The 22476-nt window shown below is 46.8% G+C and overlaps 1 protein-coding gene across 19 annotated transcripts in view; it reads left to right on the top strand.

Annotated features, from left to right (window-relative positions):
* Positions 1-22476, top strand: part of MICAL3 (microtubule associated monooxygenase, calponin and LIM domain containing 3) — a 2299897-nt gene that overhangs the window by 533461 nt on the left and 1743960 nt on the right. For all 19 annotated transcript variants that reach the window (XM_069628665.1, XM_069628668.1, XM_069628663.1 and 16 more), the window contains one exon: positions 258-630. In XM_069628665.1, coding sequence (XP_069484766.1) covers positions 367-630 — 264 coding nt within the window. In that variant the 5' untranslated portion in view covers positions 258-366. The remainder of the gene's footprint in view (positions 1-257; positions 631-22476) is intronic.

Raw genomic sequence — 22476 nt, 5'->3', positions numbered from 1 at the left:
ACATGTTTTGTTGAAAGATCACTTGCAGAGAATGTTTGTTGGAAATGTTGCCAGTAAGTAAACTTGTTTAAAAAGGACACTAGCGAGGTCTAGCATGGCTTATGTACATGCAGAGAATTGTGGCTGTGTGAAAGCTGTTCTGGTTCTGAAGCATTCAAATTTGGATGTTTGCCAGTGTGACATCTTTAGTCAATACATTATTTTGTAATATTGCTTTAATATAAATGTTCATATTCTTATTTCTTTTATATTTGTAGGATAATCATGTTTGTCAGCTGAACCTAAGGATTTCCTTACTATCGGAGGACCTCGGCGTCCGTCCGTCTCCCACCACCCTCAGGGGAGCTGCCTCTCTGGGTGGACGGCATGGATGAAGTCCGGAATGAAAAGGTGAAACAGGCACATGTTCTATTTGACAAATTTGTTCAGGCTACCACCTGCAAGGGGACACTGAAGGGCTTCCAGGATCTGTGTGATTATCTTGAGCTGAAACCCAGAGACTACAGGTCCTTTTACCACAAACTGAAATCAAAGCTGAGTTACTGGAAGGCCAAAGCTCTCTGGACAAAGCTGGATAAGAGAGGCTGCCATAAGGACTTCAAGAAAGGGAAAGCATGCGCCAATACTAAGGTAATGGATAAGTGCTTATTGCATAGCTGGGGTTTTGGGGAAGGGAGGAATGGTGTTATGTTCAAACATGGGGACTGTGTAAACACCAAGTGAAGGGGATGCCTTCAAAATATGATGTGAAGTTCTACTTTGGCCACACTAAGGCTGGGAACCGTGGTCTTGCATGAGCTTTAGTGGGGATGCCCACTCGTATGACAAAATACAAATTGCTGCTCCCATCTTTGGCTTCATGGGAAATGCTTGCTCCAAGAGATTTGTGTATTATCATGGGAAGGTTGGCCACCAGTGATGTCTCAATCGAATTTGTCCTCTATCTACAATCCTTGTTACCATATCGGGAATTGACTGGGCTTCCACTCCCAATGTACGGTTCACCTTTGTTCTCTTCAGGCTTCTCAGCATCACAAGCATTACCTTGGGAAACGCTAGAACCACAGATCCCAAGAAGCTCTTCTAGCTTATGTTTTTCTTTCAGCACCCCTTATGCTGATTTCCTTCTCTTATTCCCTTTTGCACTGCTTTTTCTTTTCTGCAACACTGTACTATTTATTTTTTTCCTCAGCCCCTCTTAGGCGGCTTTGGATCTTTTTTCTGTGACTCTTGCACTCTCGTCCCAAGTGTCGGAAACCACAACTTCCTTTATGCAGTTCCATTCCCTTGGGCTTCCCTCCAGGGGTTGTCGCACCTGCTTCTCTTCAGACACTGCTTTTGCCTCTATGCTCATCTTTCCTGTGAAAGTAGTTTCTTGGCAGACCAGGATTCGGCAACTCCTGATTTGCAGTCTCTGGTCATCGTCCATTCCTCTGCTTTGCACTTCCTCTCATAGGGACTTCTCATTCTATATTCTTCAGTGTTTTGTCTTCCAACAGGGCGCTCACACAATCCTTTGCTTCATTCCGTTCACTTTTGTTCCCTCAACACAGCCGTTCAAGGCATATTCAGCTTCAGGTTGCTCAACGTTCTCTGGATTTAGGCAGTGCTCCCTTTTCTTTATCAGCCACCTTGTGGTATGAACACAGGGCAGACCGACATGCAACAAGGATTTCATTTGTCCATTAAAGAAAGAGCATAATTGAGAAAGGTTGCCTACTCTACTACATAATTGAATTTATTGCGGTTAAGGATGTGGGCTCCGTAGAGGCTCTCTCGCGGTGATTGCTATCCTCCTGTTGTGATAAATGATGCACAGCTCCTTCATATTTTTGCTTTTAGCCTCTTTTCCCAGAAAATATAACTGGAACAGAGGCTCCTGTTTGAGTTTAAACAAAGTAAATTTATAAATGAATTGTTAATGTAAAAAAAAATATATAGTAACCTCTTTCTACTGTTCGACAGTGTAATGCATGCTCACACCTTCGACGCAGTGGTTATAGAGAAGAAAACAGGAACTGCAGTTTTTTTTTTTAAGACTACTGTTAAAGGACTGCTCTACCTACTAAGAAGGAAAGAACTTGAACGAAATCATAAATTGCTATGTCACAACAAATCTGCTATGATTTTGCGTGATAGCCAACAAGACAATCATGGCTAACAAAAATGTGTCATACCTTTGGAAATTGTCAAATGGAGCAATATCAAACTAAGTTTATTATCAAATTAATAGGATACAGGCCTTTACCTGGGCAAAACATTTTCGAGAAGCAAACTCTTGTTCTGGCTCCCTGAAGACTGACTTGGTTATAACCGAGGAGTTGGATTCACATTATCTTTTAATCAAGAGGAAATTGTAGAATTCCTTCATAATGTCAAAAGCTTGAAGGCTGCAGGACCATGATGGCTTTTCAAATTGGACTCTAAAAGGCAACTCTATTTTTTGGGGTTTGGTTCTTCAAATGTGTACTAGAATCATAACAAACTTCAGGGTTTCCTCAACTTGGCATATCTCGATATGCTCCCATTCATAAAGTGATCGGAACAATCCTTGTAACTTATCTCTGGATTGCTTTGATGGGCGCTAGCAGCAAAGTCCTTGCTTTGTTAATACTTCACCATGTTGAACAATGGGCTACAGCTTCTGAAAGATTATCAAAATTGCAAGTGGGCTTCAGTCGCCTGCAAGGAACTTCCCTGAATGGTTTAATCCTACATTTGTTGCAGATGGAGGGCATTAGTAATAGATCCCTTTTTATTTATTTTGATAGTGTCCACTTTGCTGGCGTCTTTGACAGAGCAAATCCCAACTTAATATGGAAAATGCTACATGAGTATGGACTGCCCGATTAATTGGGATATGATGTATGATGTTACCCAGGACACAGGTAAGTAAACAGTCTTTATTGTAGACAACATAACAAGGCTGCAGCCTTCTTCATCCCAGAGCACCTTCCAACTGGCACATATTTTATCATAACATTCTTGGGACTATTCAGAGATCATAAGGTTCTGTGATGTCACCAGCTGCTGCAGGGTATCACATGTGGAGTATGTAACTATACATTGCTAGCACTTTAACTTTGTACACTATATAACACACCTCATTCCCTTACAATAAATTTAAAGAAGGAAGAATCATGAGTCAAATCTGTAAAAACAGAACAAGTTGACACACAATGAAATATGTAACCGATGAAACATGAAGGATGTGTCAAGACCTCAATGAGGGACACTATAATCTCTTAACAATGCGCTCCTTATTCCACACTTCGTCTCTCTCTCCAACTGCACTGCATTGCCATAATCGTTTCATACCGTCTTGGCACAGGAAAACGTTGAGTCCACTTTCCTACTCCATCTTGTGACTCTCACCTTGACCTCATCCTCTTTTCAGTCCATCAACCTATGTCCATGCCTTACATCATACTTCTTTTTTAGACTTCTCAGCACATGATCTCCTTCTTTCATGAATCAAACCAAGGTTCACATCCACCATTTTGGAGGGACCATTCATCCTGGAACCAGCAACGTGTTGGGTTTGCGACCCCTCATCAGCACAAAGAGAGACACCCCTAACTGGATGAGGAATACTACTGTACTGAAATGCTCTCCAAAGTAAATCCTAATGCCAATCACCACACCTTTGTATCAACAAGTGAATACCATCCATAATGGTTTTATTGAATCGTTCCACACAACCATTGCTCTGAGGGTGATGTAGGGAAGTTCTCTTATGCTTAATGCCATTCTCCTCCACCCAATTCTGAAACTTTTGAAATTAACTGCGGCCTGTTATCACTAATGAAAGAAGCCAGCCAACCCTCTCTCTAGAATATGCCTTCTAACAATTTTATTATATTCTTCGGCGTGGTGTCTCTGATCACTCCTACTTTTGGCCACTTAGTGAGAAAGTCCATGACTAGTATGAAAAATGAGTCTGTACTACCATGAAAATTCAGAGGACCCAATAAATCCATGGTAAGGGCGTTACGTGAAATTCTGGGTGCTTGTGGTACCATCATAGGTGGAGTGCCCAATCTCTTGTCACTATTATTGCACTCTTTGCACTCCTTAATCCTTGCCTCAACAAACCTGCCCATGCCAGGCCGCCAGAAATCCATTCTTATGAGAGACTTGGTTCTACAGATGCCCATTTGTATACTATGCCCTATATCAACTTCATTTTCTTGCATTCCAACAGGAACTAATAATCTCTGACCTCTGCACACCAAATCTGAAACGCTTAATTCCTCCTTCACTTTTCTGAATTCCTTGAGTTGATCACCCAACTCTTGATCATTCCTCTATTTCCATCTCGTTTCCACCATCATTTTCACCTATTGATACAATTTGTCGTGATAACCCTCACGCCAGTCCCTTCGTGTAATGACTCCTCCACAACAGATATCCTTAATACCCTCATCTGTCAAGAAATTGAGCTCATCACTTTCAACAAGAGAGCGCCTGGATAATGCACCGGCTACAACATTATCCTCCCATTTATATGTTCTACCACAAATTCAAGACCCTGCAACCTTGTTATCCATCCTCCTTGATACTCTGTCAAGTCCTTTTTTTTATTGAAGATCGGAACCCAAGGCTTATGGTCCGTTCTAACAGTAAAATCTCTACCATACAAATACACTCTGAACTTTATCACACACAACACTGCCAGTGCCTCCTGTTCAATCACAGAATACCGCCTGCATCACTGCCATTGCCTCCTGTTCAATCACAGAATACCACTTTTCCACCTCCTTGAGGGCTCACGAGGTATATGCTATGTAAATCCATTCCATCCTTGTTTTAGCATACTCCCCAGACCAAGTTCTGAGGCATCAGTATATACAATGGTACGTGCACTATCCCTGAAGCCTTGTAACACCAGGTCCGTAGTAATGTCGTTCTTAATTCTCGCAAACTCCTCCTCGCATCTCTCATCCCACTCAAATTTCACCTTTTCTGGTACATTTTCGCATATTCACAATTTTACATGTCAGATTTGTAACAAATATTAGAAGTGTTTTCGCTAAGTGTTCTGTGGCTAGCTACTTGTGAGCAGCACTCGGAAAAACCTCTTGCAACAAGAACAGTGGCTGGCCCTTTAATTCGCAGAGGCAGCTCTACAAAACCCTACCTTCAACGCGAAGCACTTGCGCAAAGTGTTTTTGCTATGTTTTCTGGGTTTTGTGGGGGGCTGCATGCCGCTGGGTCGCTTTGACTGACACGTCTTCATACAGAAAATGGTAACGGATTTTCAAGCGTCAATCTCTTTTTGTGCCTGGGTCAGATTGGCACAACTGTGCGAGAGAGTGACTGTGGGCTCTGCCTTTGTCTTTGGGCTCTGCCTTTGAGCTCCCTCGCAGGTTATTGGTTTCTAACTTTCGATTCTGGAACTTGGAATCAATGCATTAATTTGCCCATTTGATGAATCATCTTTCGAATCTTCGAACCTCGCTTAGCAGAAGAAAGGAGTCTATAGTACTCCGACTCAAATCGTTTCCTGCCCTGTTGTAAAAAGGGATTGCAAGCTGCTTACATTAGACTTTATCTGAGCCTCCGCGAAAGACATTGGGACCCTACTTTAGACACTGGTATCCCATGTATGACTCGTGACTGTCTAGAATTGCCTTATCTGGCAAACAGTAAGCCGGTAATACAGCGTAGCAATTATTCCTCATCTGCTTTGAGGGAGCGCCTTTGAGCTCCCTCGCAGGCTAGCACGGCTTGGCAATATAGCCTTTTGGATTTCTTCGCTTTGAGGGAGTGACTGCAGACTTAGTCTTTGAGCTCCCTCGCACAATATTGGAAACAGTTGTTGCACATGGGAATTGACTGAAATTGTCTATCTGTGTTGTGGTTGAAGGAAATTCCTCTAGATGCATTCGGTCCTCAAGTACTAGAATCTGTGCTTATTTAAAAATCTGCCTCTAGGCGGATGCCTTTGAGCCCCGCCGCTGATGGTGACATCTGTGATTTGGAGAAACAGGTTGTGACTATATCTAAAGGTATACTGGAAATATAGCCCTGTCCCATTTTTGGGGATTGATCTGTTAATTATAAAGCCGAAACTTGAAATTAGGTCAGGCTTTTGGCAACATTGAAGTACTTGCAGGCTACACCATTGAGCGCCATCAGACCCGTGGATAGCTGCATGCATCTGTTTTGACTACCCAAGCACATTTTTCAGTAACGCTAGTTGGTGGGAGAGTGACTCTGGGCCAGATCCCTATGTTAACAGCGATCAGTGTGTTCGTAGGAATGCGGGTGCGCACAGTGTGCGTCTGGTTTTGAGTACTAAAATCAAAACTCTTCTGGGAACATAAACTCTGCAAACACATTGGGAATTGTTTCATTGTTAACAGTACTGGTGGATCATAGTTTTGATCAATACACAATAAAACATTTTCTTTTTAGCTTAGTACTCCGTCATCCCTAGAAAACATGACACTTCAGCTTTGCTCTCAGATAATTGCATTTCCATCATGGCTCTTGTTGTTCGTCTAAAGTTGTGCAATATCTCCCGACAAACTGTAACCCAAATAATCCACTTGTGGCACACCAGATGTGCATTTTTCTAGAGTCCGGGTCATCCCAGCCACCTCCAACTTCAACACTTGTTTCAGCCGGATGTCATGTTCATTACTGTCTTTTCCCCACACCAGAATATAATCTTTGTAAAACCTTACCCCATTAAGCCCACCTAAGATATTGTGCATCACTGGTGAGAAAGGATAGCCCTGGGGCAACGCGTTTGTCTTGGAAGCAAGACAATGCAGCGCCACCCAGGTTCCAATCCCGATCCTGCACTTAAACCACAACACTGGTATTAAGCGCGTTCTAAATGAACAATAAAATAAATACAATCACTTGTTGAAAGACAGTACCTGCCAATACCATCCCAAACAGCATCCTGACCTATTTGAACAAACCAACATGTGTAATGAAACTGAGTACATCATGAGAGGCAGGATGCATCTAATCTGATGATCAGCAGATTTGAGGTCCAACAAGGAATACACCTTAGAACCACTTAAATCTGTAATCATCTCGTCAATTTTCGGTAAGAAATCTTTATCACAATATTTTTGTTAACTTGTCAGAGATCTATGCATAGTCTCATTGATCCATTACACTTTTTTACAATCACAATGTGGTTAATCCATTCGATGCCTCAATTATCAATGATCCCTTCCTTAAGCACCCTTTCGATATCTAATGGAACTTCTCCTTTACATGATATAGGTATAGGTATACATTTGGAAACAAATGGAACAGCATTCTTCTTGAGCCTGATCCTGTGAATAAATCCCTTTAAACACTGGCATCAGATTGGATTACATTGGGAGCCCACAGGCTACCTCCTCCTTATTCAACGCTTTATAGTTCATCTTTGTGGCATATTCTTGTTAGTCCATTGTTTCCATGTTAAATTCATTATGTACCTGTTCTTTACCATTGGTATCCAGTGTCATTCCAAGAGCTGCCTGGCAGCTCCATGCCAATACATTCCCACCTACGTTAGTCACATATATTTTACTGGTGGTGGTCTTGCCGTAAAGGACAACCTTGCATTTAACTCTCCAATTATTGTTAACGGAATTTCACCATATGCATTGACCTTGTCCTCTTTCAATATGCACTTTCACAAAATTTCCTCCCAAGATTTCTTACTAATCGAGGTGCAGCCTCCACTGCTGTCAACTAGCATTTCATTTAATGACCCATTAACACCAATCAAAGTTTTGTTTTTTTGCATCTTGATTTCACACACCGCATCACCTACCAGTACAACATTCAACCCTTCATACACATCTTCAGTCATAATCTTCTATTATCCCCACATTTCCACTCCAAAATTGACAGCACTTGTGTCCTTCTCCCACAGCTCCTACATTTAATGTTTATCGCTGTACATTCTCTGCCTCTTGCAAAATGTTTGGAACTCCATCTATAGCAACCCCTAAAGGATCAAGACCCTCTGCGATCACCAGACATGTCTCTTTGGTTGCTTGGAAAGCCTCTACCTTTATCTCTTCCTCTGTATCTCCAGTCGTTTTCCTTGACTGTTATGTGCATTTTCTCCTCTCGCTAGGGTTTTACTGCCTGGTCCATCTTTTCACACCAAACTAGTTTGTCTGCTCAAGGGACTTCTTGGAATTGTCTGATCCTGTTCTGTTTTCCTTGAACAACTCTTTAATGCATGATGCAGTGTACATGCGTAGCTCTTTCTATCGCTCTGTCAAGATCAGGATCTTTTTCCTTCCACAGCTCTTCACCCACTTGGTCCTCAGCACATCTGATCATTAGCTGATCCCTAAGGTGTTCCTCCTGGCAAATTAACAAGGGGGTGTCCTGGGAGTCCCTCTGCCAGACATTAGTCCTGGTTACGAGAGACTTACCCAGAGTCTTTAGCTCACTATCTTTCACAGAGAAGAAATATCCCAAACATATCAGTATTTGTCCTGCCCTGGGGCAGTCCAGCACCAAAATGCTAGGCAATTCTCCTCTGAACAAGAGCACCAACAGAAACCCCAGACACGTGTTTCGGTCTGGTTGGACCTCATCAGTAGGGTGGATCTGTGCCTCTAAGAATAGTGAGCAAGGGGTCCACGTCTGGATTCCCCTTGTAACTTAGGGTGAGACCCAAAGTTACTTAAATATGCAAATTAAGAAGGGGGGTCCTGGGAGTCCCTCTGCCAGATATTAGTCCTGGTTACGAGAGACTTACCCAGAGTCTTTAGCTCACTATCTTTCACAGAGAAGAAATATCCCAAACATATCAGTATTTCACCGTAGAACGCTAGCTCTGAGATTGGAGTCTGTGCGTGTTCTTGCGCTAATCACACGCTAGTGTGGGCACTCTACTCCCAGTATCCAAATAAAAAAAAATCTGTTACTTCATGGCCACGGGTGCCTTAGGCTGTACTGCTGAATTAACATCGCTTGACTGCCTGAAATGCAGTGTTGCACAACGTCTCGGTACAACGCGAGGTAAGCTTCTGCACTGGCACTAACCTTGCACCGCTCTGTGTCCACGATGCATGCTGGGTGGCGCATGTGCCGGGGCCTGTGGCGTACTGTCAGAAGCACTTGTGCTGTTGGTGCACCATACTTTTGCTTGGATATGGATCTGGGCCCCCTAAGATCTGTGCTCTTATCTCTCGGATCTCCGATCGCTGTGTTAGTTTTCCACAATCAGATAGGTTCTTTACAAAGTGGGTCCACCGATGTCGCCTTCTGCTGCAGCCCCAACAGCGGGTCAGCTCATCACCACAATGATGCATGATGTTACCCAGGACACCGGTAAGTAAACTGTCTATATTGTAGACATAACAGGCTGCAGCTTTCTTCATCCTTTAGCAGCTTTCTACTGGAACATATTCTTATCATAACATTCTATGGATTAAGAGATCATAGGATGTGGAGTATGTAACTATATTTCTGAGGCTTGTGGAATCTGCTTAGATCACATGCTGTGCATAGGCCGACATCTAGTGGAAGCTGCGGAGTATTACAGTTTGTTTTTCGAAAGTCGAAAATGGGCGTCGACACAGGCGTGCCAGTAATACTATCCCTAGTGTGACGTCCACTGTACCCAAGATCCCTCACGCGTGTAGGATCCTCAGATTGTTTTTTTCCGCCATACTGGTCGGAAGCATCTTGCGGAGTTCCCTGGCCTTAGCCATACTTTTGCTGTTATTATAATTTTAATTCTTATTCATTCCCTTCCCCACCCCAACGTCGACCCTCAACCTCGACGACGGCTGGAGAAGTCATCGACCGTCGACTGCTGCACGACGGATCTGGGCCTCGGTAGGCCGCTGGCCTCGGCCCGGGCCTAGTAGGCCGCTGGCCTCGGCCCTTACAAGTAGGGAGAGTGGGGGGTGGTACATACTCTTCACTCTTGATATATAGTTACATTTATATATATTCCTACACTTAGCAGCCCGCTGCCTTAAGGTGCGTATGGAGGGTACCCCTTTTCAATTCTGCCCCAAGTGCAATCGCAAATACCCTTGGGTCGACAGGCACGCCACGTGCAATCTCTGCTTGCCGAGGGATCACCCCGAAGCGAACTGCAGAGCGTGTAGTAGGTTTAAACCTAAGACACTTAAGGACCGTTCGACAAAGCGTTGGGCCCACCACGCCAGGCAGGAGGCCATGGCAGCGGAGGGCGCCTTCAGCGATGGCAGCGACGCCGTACTTTCGGACGGCGAGGGCATTACGGCGTCGAAAGACAGCCGACGAGCGCAGGTCCCCGACCTCGGAAGGTCGTCCGGCAAGGCGGCTATGGGGAAGACCCCCGGCGACGCAAGCGCTACACACCTAACACACACTAAACACACTAAGACCAACCGGACCTCGACGACGTCGACTTCCCGGAAAGAGGCACAAAAAGAACGGTCCGACTCGGTGTCCTCTGGGCGCTCTCGATCGAGATCGCCTCACGACGCAAGGCAATCATCCACTCTTGCCAAGAGTGCCTCGCTACACACACTAACGGAAGTTCGATCGTCGGGAGACGAAGACGACTTCCACCCCCAGGCCGCGCTCCAAGATACCGAGACCGCGGTTAACATCAGTGAGGCCCCACGCCCGAAGCACACAGATACCTCTCCAGACCCTCGACGCCAGGCGTCGAAAGTCTCTGGGGCCCCCAAGGGACAGGGAAAACATTTTTCCACGCACGGAGAAGGGGGGAAACAGCGGAAAGCACAGCCTTCCACCCCTGTAAAGCCTAAGCAGACAAGCAAACACAAGTCTACCCTTGAAAATAAATCACCTGCTAAAGTAATACCCTGTTCCAGGGAATGGTCCAGTGAAGACATAGACAGGGTTATGTCTAGGATGTCTTCCTTGGCTGATTTTTATGATAAGAACCCAGAACACTTTCTTTCATATAACCCTCAAGGGGCCACACCCTCAGGCTCCTCCGATCCTATCCCGCTAAGTAAAGAGCCCCGGGTCGAAAGACCTGAACCCTTCAAGGTTCAGCCTTACTCCACTCCATATTCTACTCCACTCCCCAGTTATCAGGGACAAGTTTTCCCTGAAGAGGACCAGGAGTTTGCATTTATGGAAGAACAAACCGGGACAGATTACTATGCAGAGGATGAGGACCTGGAGGAGGGAGAAGATGAGCAGGAAATTTACAGAGTAGATTCCCCAGTACAAAGCGAAGCCCCAGTTACTGACTCTCCAGTTGATAACCAGCCCCTCCTTAACGAGGTTCTCGCTCGAGCAGCGGAACACTTCCACATCGACACCCACGGTGTACAGGAGGAAAGGGACTTCGCGGAGGAGTTTGTAGGAGAGAGAAGACCGGTCGCTCAGACCATCCCTATCCTCAAATCCATCCAACGAAGAATAGATCCTTCCCTGGTGAATCCTAACCTCACCAGAGCTGTCAACCCCAGAATTGAAAAGATTTTCCGGGCAGCCCAGTCTGACCCTCTGTATATAAAGGGACATCTTAAACCAGATTCCCTAGTGGTGACCAACACTAGAAAGAGGGCTGGCACGCCCTTATCTTCATCAGAAGCTCCTCCCGACAAGGAGAGCAAAAAACTTTACGGGTTTGGCAGAAAGGTAGCCTCAACGTCCGCCTACCAAGCAAGGATTGCGAATTCCACCACCCTGTTGGCTAGTTACAATTGCCATCAATGGGAAGAAGTCGCGGCGCTCATTGCCTCTGCTCCAGAACCGTTAAAGGGCCAGCTGGCTCGGATCTCGGCAGAGGGGAGAGCCGTGTCTGGTTGCATTTTAAAAGCAACTTTCGACGCCGCTGACAACGCAGGGAGATTGATAGCAGAAGGTACTGTTATCAAGAGACATGCGTGGTTACGGCAGTCGGGATTCAAGACAGAAACCCAGGCTTCTTTAATAGACAAGCCAGTGGAACCCGACCTATTGTTTGGGAAAGCGGTCGAAGACGCACTTAAAAATGCCAAAGATGAATATGAGACTCTCAAATCCCTTGGCCAGCTTACCAACAAACCCCCTAACCAGAGGGGGAACAATAATTTTCGTCGCCCACGCGGCCAAAATTCACAAAGAGGCAACTATGCCCAGGGACAAGGTACACAATGGAATAACAACCAGCAGTCTACCCAGAGTTACGGCAGGGGTAACAAGAGAGGTCGTGGAAGAGGCAGAGGCAGCCCCAACAAGGGCGGGGGCACGCCTCCACCAAAACAGTGACGCTCAGTTCAGGGTCCCTTGCCACGCAACCCCAGTAGGGGGACGCATTTCCACCTTCACCCAGGCTTGGGAAGGGATCACCTCAGACAGATGGGTGCTGTCAACAGTATCCGCAGGATATTGTATAGAACTACTGCAGCGTCCCCGGAATCATCCTCCACGACAAAGAGTGCACTCCCTAGAGCATCAAAGGATCCTTCTCGAGGAGATCGCCATTCTGCTAGAAAAGGACGCGATAGAACTCGTCCCAGGACACCAGGTAAACAAGGGTATCTATTCAACTTACTTCCTTGTGCCAAAGAAAGATTTGACAATGCGCCCAGTATTGGACTTACGGCCTGCCAACAAATATGTCAAGCCCCAAAAATTCCGTATGACCACGCTACAAGAGGTAATCCCCCTCCTAAAAAAGGGGGATTACATGGCAACCTTGGATATGAAAGATGCTTATTTTCATATTTCCATGCTCCCAGCGCACAAAAAGTACTTGCGCTTCAAGGTGGACAGTCGCCACTACCAATTCAAGGTACTGCCCTTCGGGATAGCTTCAGCACCAAGGGTATTCACCAAGGTACTGGCGGTGGCGGCTGCACACCTACGCAGGGAAGCAATCCCGGTGTACCCTTATCTGGACGACTGGCTCATAACGGGGGAAACCCCAGGAATTTGCAGGTCAAACATTCAGAGGACTATCGACCTCCTCCACGAATTAGGCTTCTCCATCAACGAGAAAAAGTCAAGTCTGGTGCCAAGCACCTCAAAACAGTTTCTAGGAGCTATCCTAGATACTCAGAAAGGATTGACCTTCCCTTCGGAAGAGAGAATTCGGAATATACTTCTGCAAATTCCGCATTATCAGTCAGGTCAACAGATAACAGTACGCAAAGCTATGCGGTTACTGGGCATGATGGCGTCATGCATTTACCTGGTCCCCCACGCGCGTCTGCGCATGCGTCCCATGCAGGAATGGTTGGCGAAACAGTGGTCTCAGGCAAGTGGTCATTGGGACGATCTAGTGGTCGTTTCGCCAACACTCGTACAGAACCTACACTGGTGGACAAGAGAGAATCTCGCAAAGGGGAAACCCTTTTACGATCCCGAAGTACAAGCCGTGGTGACTACAGATGCATGCCTGACTGGGTGGGGAGCTCACCATCTCCACCACACAGCTCAGGGTCTCTGGTCTCACTCAGTAGCCAAGAACCACATCAATCTGCTAGAGCTTCTGGCAGTATTCCGAGCGCTAAGGGCGTTCGAGCCCCATCTACTGAACTTGTCGGTGCAGATCAGGACGGACAGCACGACAGCCATGTTCTATCTGAACAAGCAAGGGGGGACTCGTTCGCCAAATCTGTCCAAGCTTGCCCAGAAAATATGGATATGGGCACTCAGACGGAACATCTTCCTGTCATCGCAACATGTTCCAGGGGAGCTCAATTCCCTAGCGGATGCTCTAAGCAGAAACTCCCTCCCAGAAGAACACGAATGGGTCCTTCACAGAGACGTAGTAGAAGATCTCTTCTCTCAGTGGGGTTTCCCCACTATAGACCTATTCGCCACAAGCGAAAACAAACAATGCCCAGGATTTGCATCCAGGTTCCCCCAGCCGGACTCCCAAGGGAATGCCCTGTGGATGAACTGGTCAGGGATGTTTGCGTACGCTTTTCCACCAACTCCTCTCATCAGGAAGGTGGTGTACAAGATGAACAAGGAATCTATGACGCTCATCCTAGTTGCTCCCATGTGGGCGAGACAACCATGGTTTCCACACCTACGCAGGATGGCGGTGTGCGAACCCATCAGACTCCCAGCCTGGTACAACCTACTGTCCCAGCAACAGGGTCAAACAGTGCATCAGGAACCCAACTCTATGAACCTAGCAGCATGGCTCCTGAAGTCATAGAGTTTGGACATCTCAAATTACCACAGAGGTGTATGGACATTCTAAAGGAGTCCAGGAAACCAAATACAAGGCACTGTTACTTTGATAAGTGGAAAAGATTCGTTATCTGGTGCCAGAATAAACAAATCAACCCGGTTGATTGCACTCCTTCCAACGTTGTGACATACATGCTCCACCTGCTGGAGGCAGGGTTGGTTTTTAACTCGCTGAAAGTACACCTGGCAGCCCTCTCGGCTTACACCACATCCCATAACAAGGTCTCGTGGTGGAAAGTACCAGTGGTTAAAGCCTTCATGGAAGGAGTAAAGAGACTTCACCCTCCTATTTCGAACCCACCGCCAGGATGGGACCTCAACGTGGTGCTAGCTAAGCTCATGGGACCCCCATTCGAACCCATGCATAAAAGTAGTCTCAAACACCTGACTTATAAAACGGCCTTCTTAGTAGCCATTACCTCCATAAGAAGGGTCAGTGAAATTCAGGCTCTGTCAGTGCAGGATCCTTTCTTTACTATCCACAAGGACAAACTGGTTTTACGCACACACCCTAGGTTCTCACCTAAATTCATATCCAAGTTCCATGTAAACCAGTCCATCGAGCTTCCGGCTTTCTTCCAGAACCCGCAAAGCTCGGCTGAGGTGAAACTACACACCCTAGATGTGCGTAGGGCGGTCCTATACTATGTAAATAAAACCAGACCGCTAAGGAAAACAGATCAACTGTTTGTCTCCGTAGCTACAGGCAGAGAGGGGGATCGCGTCTCTAAGGGCGCTATCTCGAAGTGGATTATCAACTGTATACAGCTGTGTTACTCTCTTTCTGACAAGACTCTGCCTTTTACGCCAAGGGCCCACTCTACTAGAGGCATTGGTGCCACTCTGGCTTTCATTGCAAATGTTCCCCTCGACACCATTTGCAAAGCGGCTACTTGGAGCTCTATTCACACTTTTACTCAGCATTACTGCATTGACACTCATTCCAAGACAGATACACAAGTGGGACAAGCGGTTCTAAGACACCTGTTTGCTCATGACCCTTCTCACATCCCACCTCCTTCTTCTGGTACTGCTCGCTAATCTATGCACAGCATGTGATCTAAGCAGATTCCACAAGCCTCAGAAGGGATACATTACTCACCGTAATCGTATTTCTGATGCTTGTATCTGCTTAGATTCACATGCGACCCACCCTTCCTCCCCTCCGAGAGAAGGCGCATGATTGCTTGTAGTCTTACCTTTTCTGTCTATCTGCTTGGATTATCTGTACTCACGCTACTCCTCATGCTTCCTCATGTCAGAAAAAATACAATCTGAGGATCCTACACGCGTGAGGGATCTTGGGTACAGTGGACGTCACACTAGGGATAGTATTACTGGCACGCCTGTGTCGACGCCCATTTTCGACTTTCGAAAAACAAACTGTAATACTCCGCAGCTTCCACTAGATGTCGGCCTATGCACAGCATGTGAATCTAAGCAGATACAAGCATCAGAAATACGATTACGGTGAGTAATGTATCCCATACGTTGTTAGCACTTTAACTATGTGAAACCCCCAGTCTTTGCTTCACCCCAAGCAACCTAATCCTACCTGTACTCAGAAGATAATAGCAGTACCTAGACTGTCTGAACACCTGCCAAGAGTTGGAAGTCCAGAGAACCAACCAACGCCAGTTGTCAACTGAGAAACGGTCTGGGTAAACACTAACCAGAACGGCACGAGGGCACAGTCCCTATCCAATCCAGGGCACACAATGGACCTACCCCTGACGTTCTGAAAGGGGCAGGGTTTTTTCAACATAATCCCAATGTCCAGACAGAAATGTACAAAAAATAGAAAACCTGATTGTACCAATTCCAAAGGGCAATCCAAATATCAATCCAAGAAGCAGGCACCTTCGGTAACCAATGTTCCAGGCAAAGGGGTAGGTAAACAGCAAATCCAATGGGACTGAAGAAACAATTCAGTAGCAGGGAAAAAGCATGCAGAATAAAGCACAACCAGAAGGCCACTCACCGCAATGCAGTCTAGAAACACCGGAGCCGCTGCACACTATTGTTTAAATGCTGGAAGTCTTTCACAGCATTTCCTGGCGTCGTTGGGATGCGGAGCGTGCTGCCATCATGTATTCTTGGGAGGTGTAGTCTGTGCACGATCGCTACGGAAACCCTGCTGCACGATTTCCGTGGGGGCCATCAACCCTTTAGCAAGATGGGCCGCTGATAAGTCGGAAACCTGACCAGAAGTCTGAGTGTCAAAACAAAAATGCACTGTCCCGGTCACAAAGGCTCCGGGCCTATCCCTGTTATTACAACAAAATACCATAAAGTCCAGCTGCTGTTCATAGTCCAGGAGAATGACTCCTTTCTCCTGGATGTGAAGCCTCCAAACGCCTCTCAGGTTGTTCAAAGCAAAAACTCCACAAACGTTCTCTGTTCTCCGTAACCCAATAAAAAATAAACAATTGGCTAAAGTTCTTGTGTGGCTAGGAGAATGACTCTCTTCTCCTAGCTGGTTCCCCCAATGCCTTTCACAGTTAACAAGATGTGTTGCTCCCTTTATGGAGGTTTTCACAATCTGTTTGTTTTCCCACAATTCTCGATCTGCCCCACTGGGACGATGTTCCCCGGAGTTCCTTCCGACTCTCCAGCACCACACTCCAGTGGAACTCGACTGGGGACGGTCAAAAATTGCTTTAAGATTTTCTCTTTATAGTTTAGTCTCAAAGGGTTTTCTATTTTTCTGGCTTTTTTTAAACTCAATGGAAATCACAATGTTAAAGGTTTCCTTCTTTGAGGAAGGCAAGGTCATGAGCTGAAAAGATAGTTCTTGGCAGGATCTGGTGATGATCAATCGGCAATGATGAACAGTGCTGTTGACAGAAGATGATTGGGGTTTGGCTCGATGGACCAGCCCTAGACCATTCTTGGATGTGTACAGTGTATCTATCTTTTGGCAAGGGTTTCTCCAGCCGCCCATTGTTTGAATAGTGAAGGAGTGCCTAACCTATCCCCTGGCCTCCAACCCTTTAAGGCCCCTCCGGTGTATTTTTCACGGTCGGTAAGATAACCCCCTTTTATGGTGGTTCGGGTCTTCGGTTCACCGACAACGTTTCTTCTCAATTGCTGAGGTAGGTATTCTCAGTTCATACTATTCACTGTTCTCCTTTGTTGCCTTAAGTTTCATAGAATGTTTAAGGAATTCCTTAAACGGCTTGTCCGCTCCCTCTCGGACATTCATTAACTCCCGTTACCGGTATTGGGGTTGGGATGCTTCACCGGGCTGGTAGGATTTTGGATGATGGTCAATGGCCTTTTCCCACTTTTGTCAAGGTTCGTTTCTTGGGTCCTGTACAACTGGCTGTCGGGAATCAGACTAGGGCATTAACCTTCTTTCACTGTACTGAACCTATAGCCACCACTGCTCTGGATACTGTTCAGGTCTGTGTAGGTAGCTGTGCGAACGGATAGGATAAGCGGTTTCGGTGCAGTTGTTATTAAAAGTGAACTCTGGAACTTTGATTGGACTCTTACTTCTAACCGGATAGTTGCATCTAGGCTTTCTGCTGATTGTATACGAGAGGGGGGCAAAATTAGGATCCGTACCTAACTATATAGAGACGTTTCCTTACCACAGAGCACACACGGATCTTATAAAATGTCACTTCAATGTATTACCTATTAGAGAATCTCGGCTTCAGAAATAAGTTGTAACCCCATATGTTCTCCAGGTTATGTGGCTTAAAGGCTCCATGCCAAACTTTGAAACATCTGGTACGGTATTGCCACGGTTTACATACTTTGATGGTCGAGCGTTTTAGACAATTTGTAGGTCGTTCAGCAACAGTAGCTATGGAAATGTGTTGGCATTGTATAAGAATGGGTACACAGATTTCAGCGACATTTAGATTATTGGAGATTTATAAAGAATGATTCATGCTTTATAATCTTAATTTCTGATTGTGAATCTGCTTAGTCACGTGCTGTGCATATAGTCCGACATCTAGTGGAAATCGCTGAGTATTGCATCTTTCTTTCGAAGATCGAAAGGGGACATTGACATGGGCGTGATTGTAACACTATCCCTGACGTGTAGTGTACCCAAAAGCGCTTGCGTGTCAAGTTCCCTCAGATTGTTTTTTTTCGGCCAACCTATTTGGTCGCATATGCGAGCTCCGCCTATGCTGACTTTGTTCCCACGACCTACGGTCGTCTAGTCTCCCAAATATTCTTCTCAACGACTACCTCGTGGGATTCTTGCTGCCGAAGACCTCCAACGACAGTCAACCACGTGGCCATGGTCCTCCTGCCAGGCCCTTACAGTAGGGAGTGTGGGGCCCTGGGTTTATTCTTCTCTAAGAATGTATTTCCCTTTCCCCTCTTTCTCTTCTTGGTCTGGCTGGCGTTACACTCTGCTATGGAGAGGACACTCTTTAAATTGTGCCTGTCGTGTAACGGGAAGTTTCCTTGGCAGGACAACCATTGCAGTCTTCCTTGAGACCACGAGTGCTCATGCAAGTCCTGTAAGCTCTTTCGACCAAAAACATTGAAGGACAGGGGAACTAAACGGTGGGTGGCCTACGCGATGCTGCCCGAAAGCCATTCCCCCGTTGGCGCGGTCGCTTCGGACAAGGAATCCATTGGCAGCCATGGCTCCGAATTGGAGGCCATCGACCTTTCGGCAGAGCCTTCAGGCTCCCAACTGCCCGTCCCCGACATGTCACCAGCTCTTTTATGGGGAGTTCACACCCCACTGACCAGGGCACCCACACACAACAAATACCAAAGCACACAACCCCTAGGGCCTCTTCAATGGAGTCTTCGGAGAAGCGCACATCGCCAACAGGGCCGTTGACAACTTTGGAGCCTTCCAGACCTCACGGTTCGGCACCCTCCATGCAACCGCCTTCGAGGCATGCGACTGTGCTTTCCTATGGTAAGGGCGTTCATCCTAAAAAACAGTCGTCGACACACCGTCCAGGGGCGCTCAAGCACCTAAGGCCTCAGTGGAGTCGCCTCAGTGGAGTCGCCGACCGCGCCGTCAGGCTCGTCAAGACCTTCGATTCAACCGCTCCGCTGAAAATCTGCAAAAGCCTTGGGGCTATCATCTCGGTAGCTACAGAACACAAGGGCATCCCCCCCCCCCCCTCGTCGGGAGGAGTATTCTGAAGCCCCCCCCAACATCTATTGAAGGCCTTATGAGGAAGATCTCCCCCTTCTGGGCAACCTTTTCCACCTCCAGACCCTTCTGCATCTTCCCTATGGACTAGGGAGAGATTTAAGCAATACATGGACAAAATGGCTCAATTTATTGACTTTCTGACAGATGCATTACTCCCAAGAGACCCAGGGAAGAGAACACCTCTCCCATTTGCTTATAAACTGCAAAGATGCCCCCTCTCTGCACAGGGACACTAGGAGGATTTATTGGATGTCCCAGAGGACTTGTCACAGGAAGAGACCTATGAGGATAATTCCTTTGCACAGGACACAGCTGATCAAGACCCAGACTGGGATCAAGATAAGTTGGGGATCAGGGGTCTTGTCGATCACAACACATACCCCTGACCAGGACATCATTTTTCTAGATCCTTCTTCGCCCCCACAAATGGATTCGTCACCTGTGGATGACCAAATGTTCAATTCGATTTTAAAACGAGCAGCCAATCCTTTCCAGATCGCAACACAAGGCAGCTCCAGACTCTGCCTTAGGAAAAGCCTGTAACTAGTCAAGCCATCCCCTCACTCGTCTCTTTAAAGAGACGCTTAGGACCCCCCCCCCTCCTTATTGTCACTGTCTCTCATACGGGCGGTCCGCCCATCACCTTCCGGCCCACTATACATAAGGGGTCATGCTACACCGGACTCCCTGGTGTTTACTACCACTCGGAAAAGGGCGGGAGTGCCACTGTGCCCGGCGGAAGCCCCTCCAGATAAAGATTGTAAGAAGCTTTATGCCCAGGGTAAACGGGTCACTGCCTCTGCGGCCTACTCTACTAGGATCGCAAACAATGCTACTCTACTGGCAAGCTACAGCGATGTCCAATGGGGCCTAGTCCAGGATGGCCTTCAAGATATCCCAGAGCCCACCCCATCAGGCCTGCTGGCGGTCGTGGCTGAGGGCAGACAGATTACTCGCAACATATTAAAGAACACTCAGGACTCTGCTGAGACCGCTGGATGCACCCTAGCCCAGGGGACTTTACTTAAGAGACACACCTGGTTGAAGAACTCCAGCTATAAACCCGAAACTCAGGCTTCCCTCATCAACAAACCAGTTGAGGACTCCAACCTTTTTGGGAAAGCTGTTGATGACGCCCTGGAGACTGCAAAAAAGAGAACAAAATATTAAAGTAAAGCCAGATAACGGATAAGCCCTTCCACCAGCATGGAAGCTCTAACTGCCGCCAGTCCTTTCGTGGCCACATTTTTCCCCGCTCTCCCCATGGACAATATGGCTCAGGGAGTACCCCCTGGTTCTCTGGCCAAGGCTCTTCTAACAACCAATTTCAACAAAGAGGTCGCCGTAGAGGCAGGAACTCTACTCCTAGGGGCTCTGCAGCTTCCACCTCAGTGACTTGCCAGTTCAGGTCCCCTCCCACGCTTTCCCGGTCAGGGGTCGCTTATCATTCATTCTCGCCTGGGAGGGGATGACATTAGACCAGTGGCTGTTAGAGACAGTCACCCACGACTACTGCATAGACCACCCAGATACCACCCAAAGGAAGAACAGATGCCTGTCGCCAGAACACGTGCGCATCTTCCTGGAAGAGGTTGAGGTCCTTTTTGGAAAAGGGCGTCACAGAAGTAGTCCCCATTCACCAGGTAAACAATAGTATTCAGTCAGTGTACTTCCTTGTACACAAAAAGGATCTCACCATGCGTCCTGTGTTAGACCTGCGCCCAGTGAACAAGTATGTCAGATTTCAAAAATTCAAGGGGACATCACTGCAGGAGGTAATCTCACTGCTGCAGCAGGGGATAACATGGCCACTTGGACATGAAAGATGCATACTTTCATATTTTAATGTTGCCAGCGCACAGAAAATACCTCCGGTTCATATAGAGGATATGTTCAAGGTTCTCCCTGTTGGCATTGCCTCAGCACCACGGGTATTAACGAAGGTACTGGCGGTAGTAGCTGCTCACCTGCGCAGGCAGTCCACTCTATGCTTACCTCGACGACTGGCTCATGGAACCAGTCAGGATGATTCTGGTGGCCCCTATCTGGGTCTGCCAGCCTTCGTTCTCCCATATCATGGCAATGTCAGTGTCCCCTAGCAGGAAGCTGCTGTGCCCGTACAACATGCTGTCTCAAGACGGGGGGGGGGGGGGGGTTAAACACTACATCCTTGCTCGCAAACTCTCAATTTAGCAGCCTGGCTCCTGCGGTCAGAGCGCTCGGATACTTCCAGCTTGCTCAAAAATGCATGGACATACTTGGAGAAGCTTGGAAGCATAACACCAGGCATTGCTACTCCAGCAAATGGAAGCGCTTTGTCGTCTAGTGTAATGGCAAGGGCATTAATCCTATTGAATGCTCACCTAAAGATGTCGTCCTGTCCCTAACCCACCTGGTAAATTCAGGACTGGTTTTCAATTTTCTAAAGGTCCACTTGAACGTGCTTTCGGCGTACACCACGTCCCAGAGCAAGGTTTCATGGTGGAAAATTCCTGTAATTAAAGGCTTTATGGAAGGGGTAAAGAGACTTCATCCCCAATTTCCAACCCAGCTCCCGAGTGGGACCTGAATGTTGTTCTTACTAGACTAATGATATGATAGTTTATTTATATAGCGCCTATACACAATGTGTTTCAAAGCGCTTCAGGGCAAGGGAGGGAACAAGGGAAAATACAATGACCTTCTTAAAAGCCATGAACAGTAAGGTTGTGAAATTAACTATCGTACTCGGCCTGACATTTCAGATAGTACAAGAGCTAAGACCTAGATAAGGAAGGGAGGGGGAGAATGGGAAGGATACGGAAATAGACAGGCGACTACCATACTAGGCCTGATGACATTTCTGGTAGAGCTGGAGAAAATGAAATGTGAGGGAGAGGGGTGCAAAAAGGGAGGGGTGGGACAAAACAAGCGACTATCGTACTAGGCTTGACATTTCAGATAGTGCTGGAGGGCGTTGGGGGGTTCCATGTCATTTCATTGCGTGCTTTTACATCGCCAGGCTTTTAAACGTTCACATTCCATCGAATGTGCTCGTTTTTTGTTTTTTTTGGCGGGGGAGGGGGAGCGTCCCCCCACAAACCCTCCACCCACTTATTTTTTACTATTGCCCACCCGCCCAAACCCTTTTTTGCCCTTTCCCACCCCCCTAAAAAAAAAGATGAGCACATTCGATGGAATCTGCA

Source organism: Ambystoma mexicanum, chromosome 12, assembly GCF_040938575.1.
Source record: "Ambystoma mexicanum isolate Mex_15411 chromosome 12, UKY_AmexF1_1, whole genome shotgun sequence".
Lineage (NCBI taxonomy): Eukaryota > Metazoa > Chordata > Amphibia > Caudata > Ambystomatidae > Ambystoma > Ambystoma mexicanum.
This window is presented reverse-complemented; position numbering and strand designations above follow the sequence as displayed.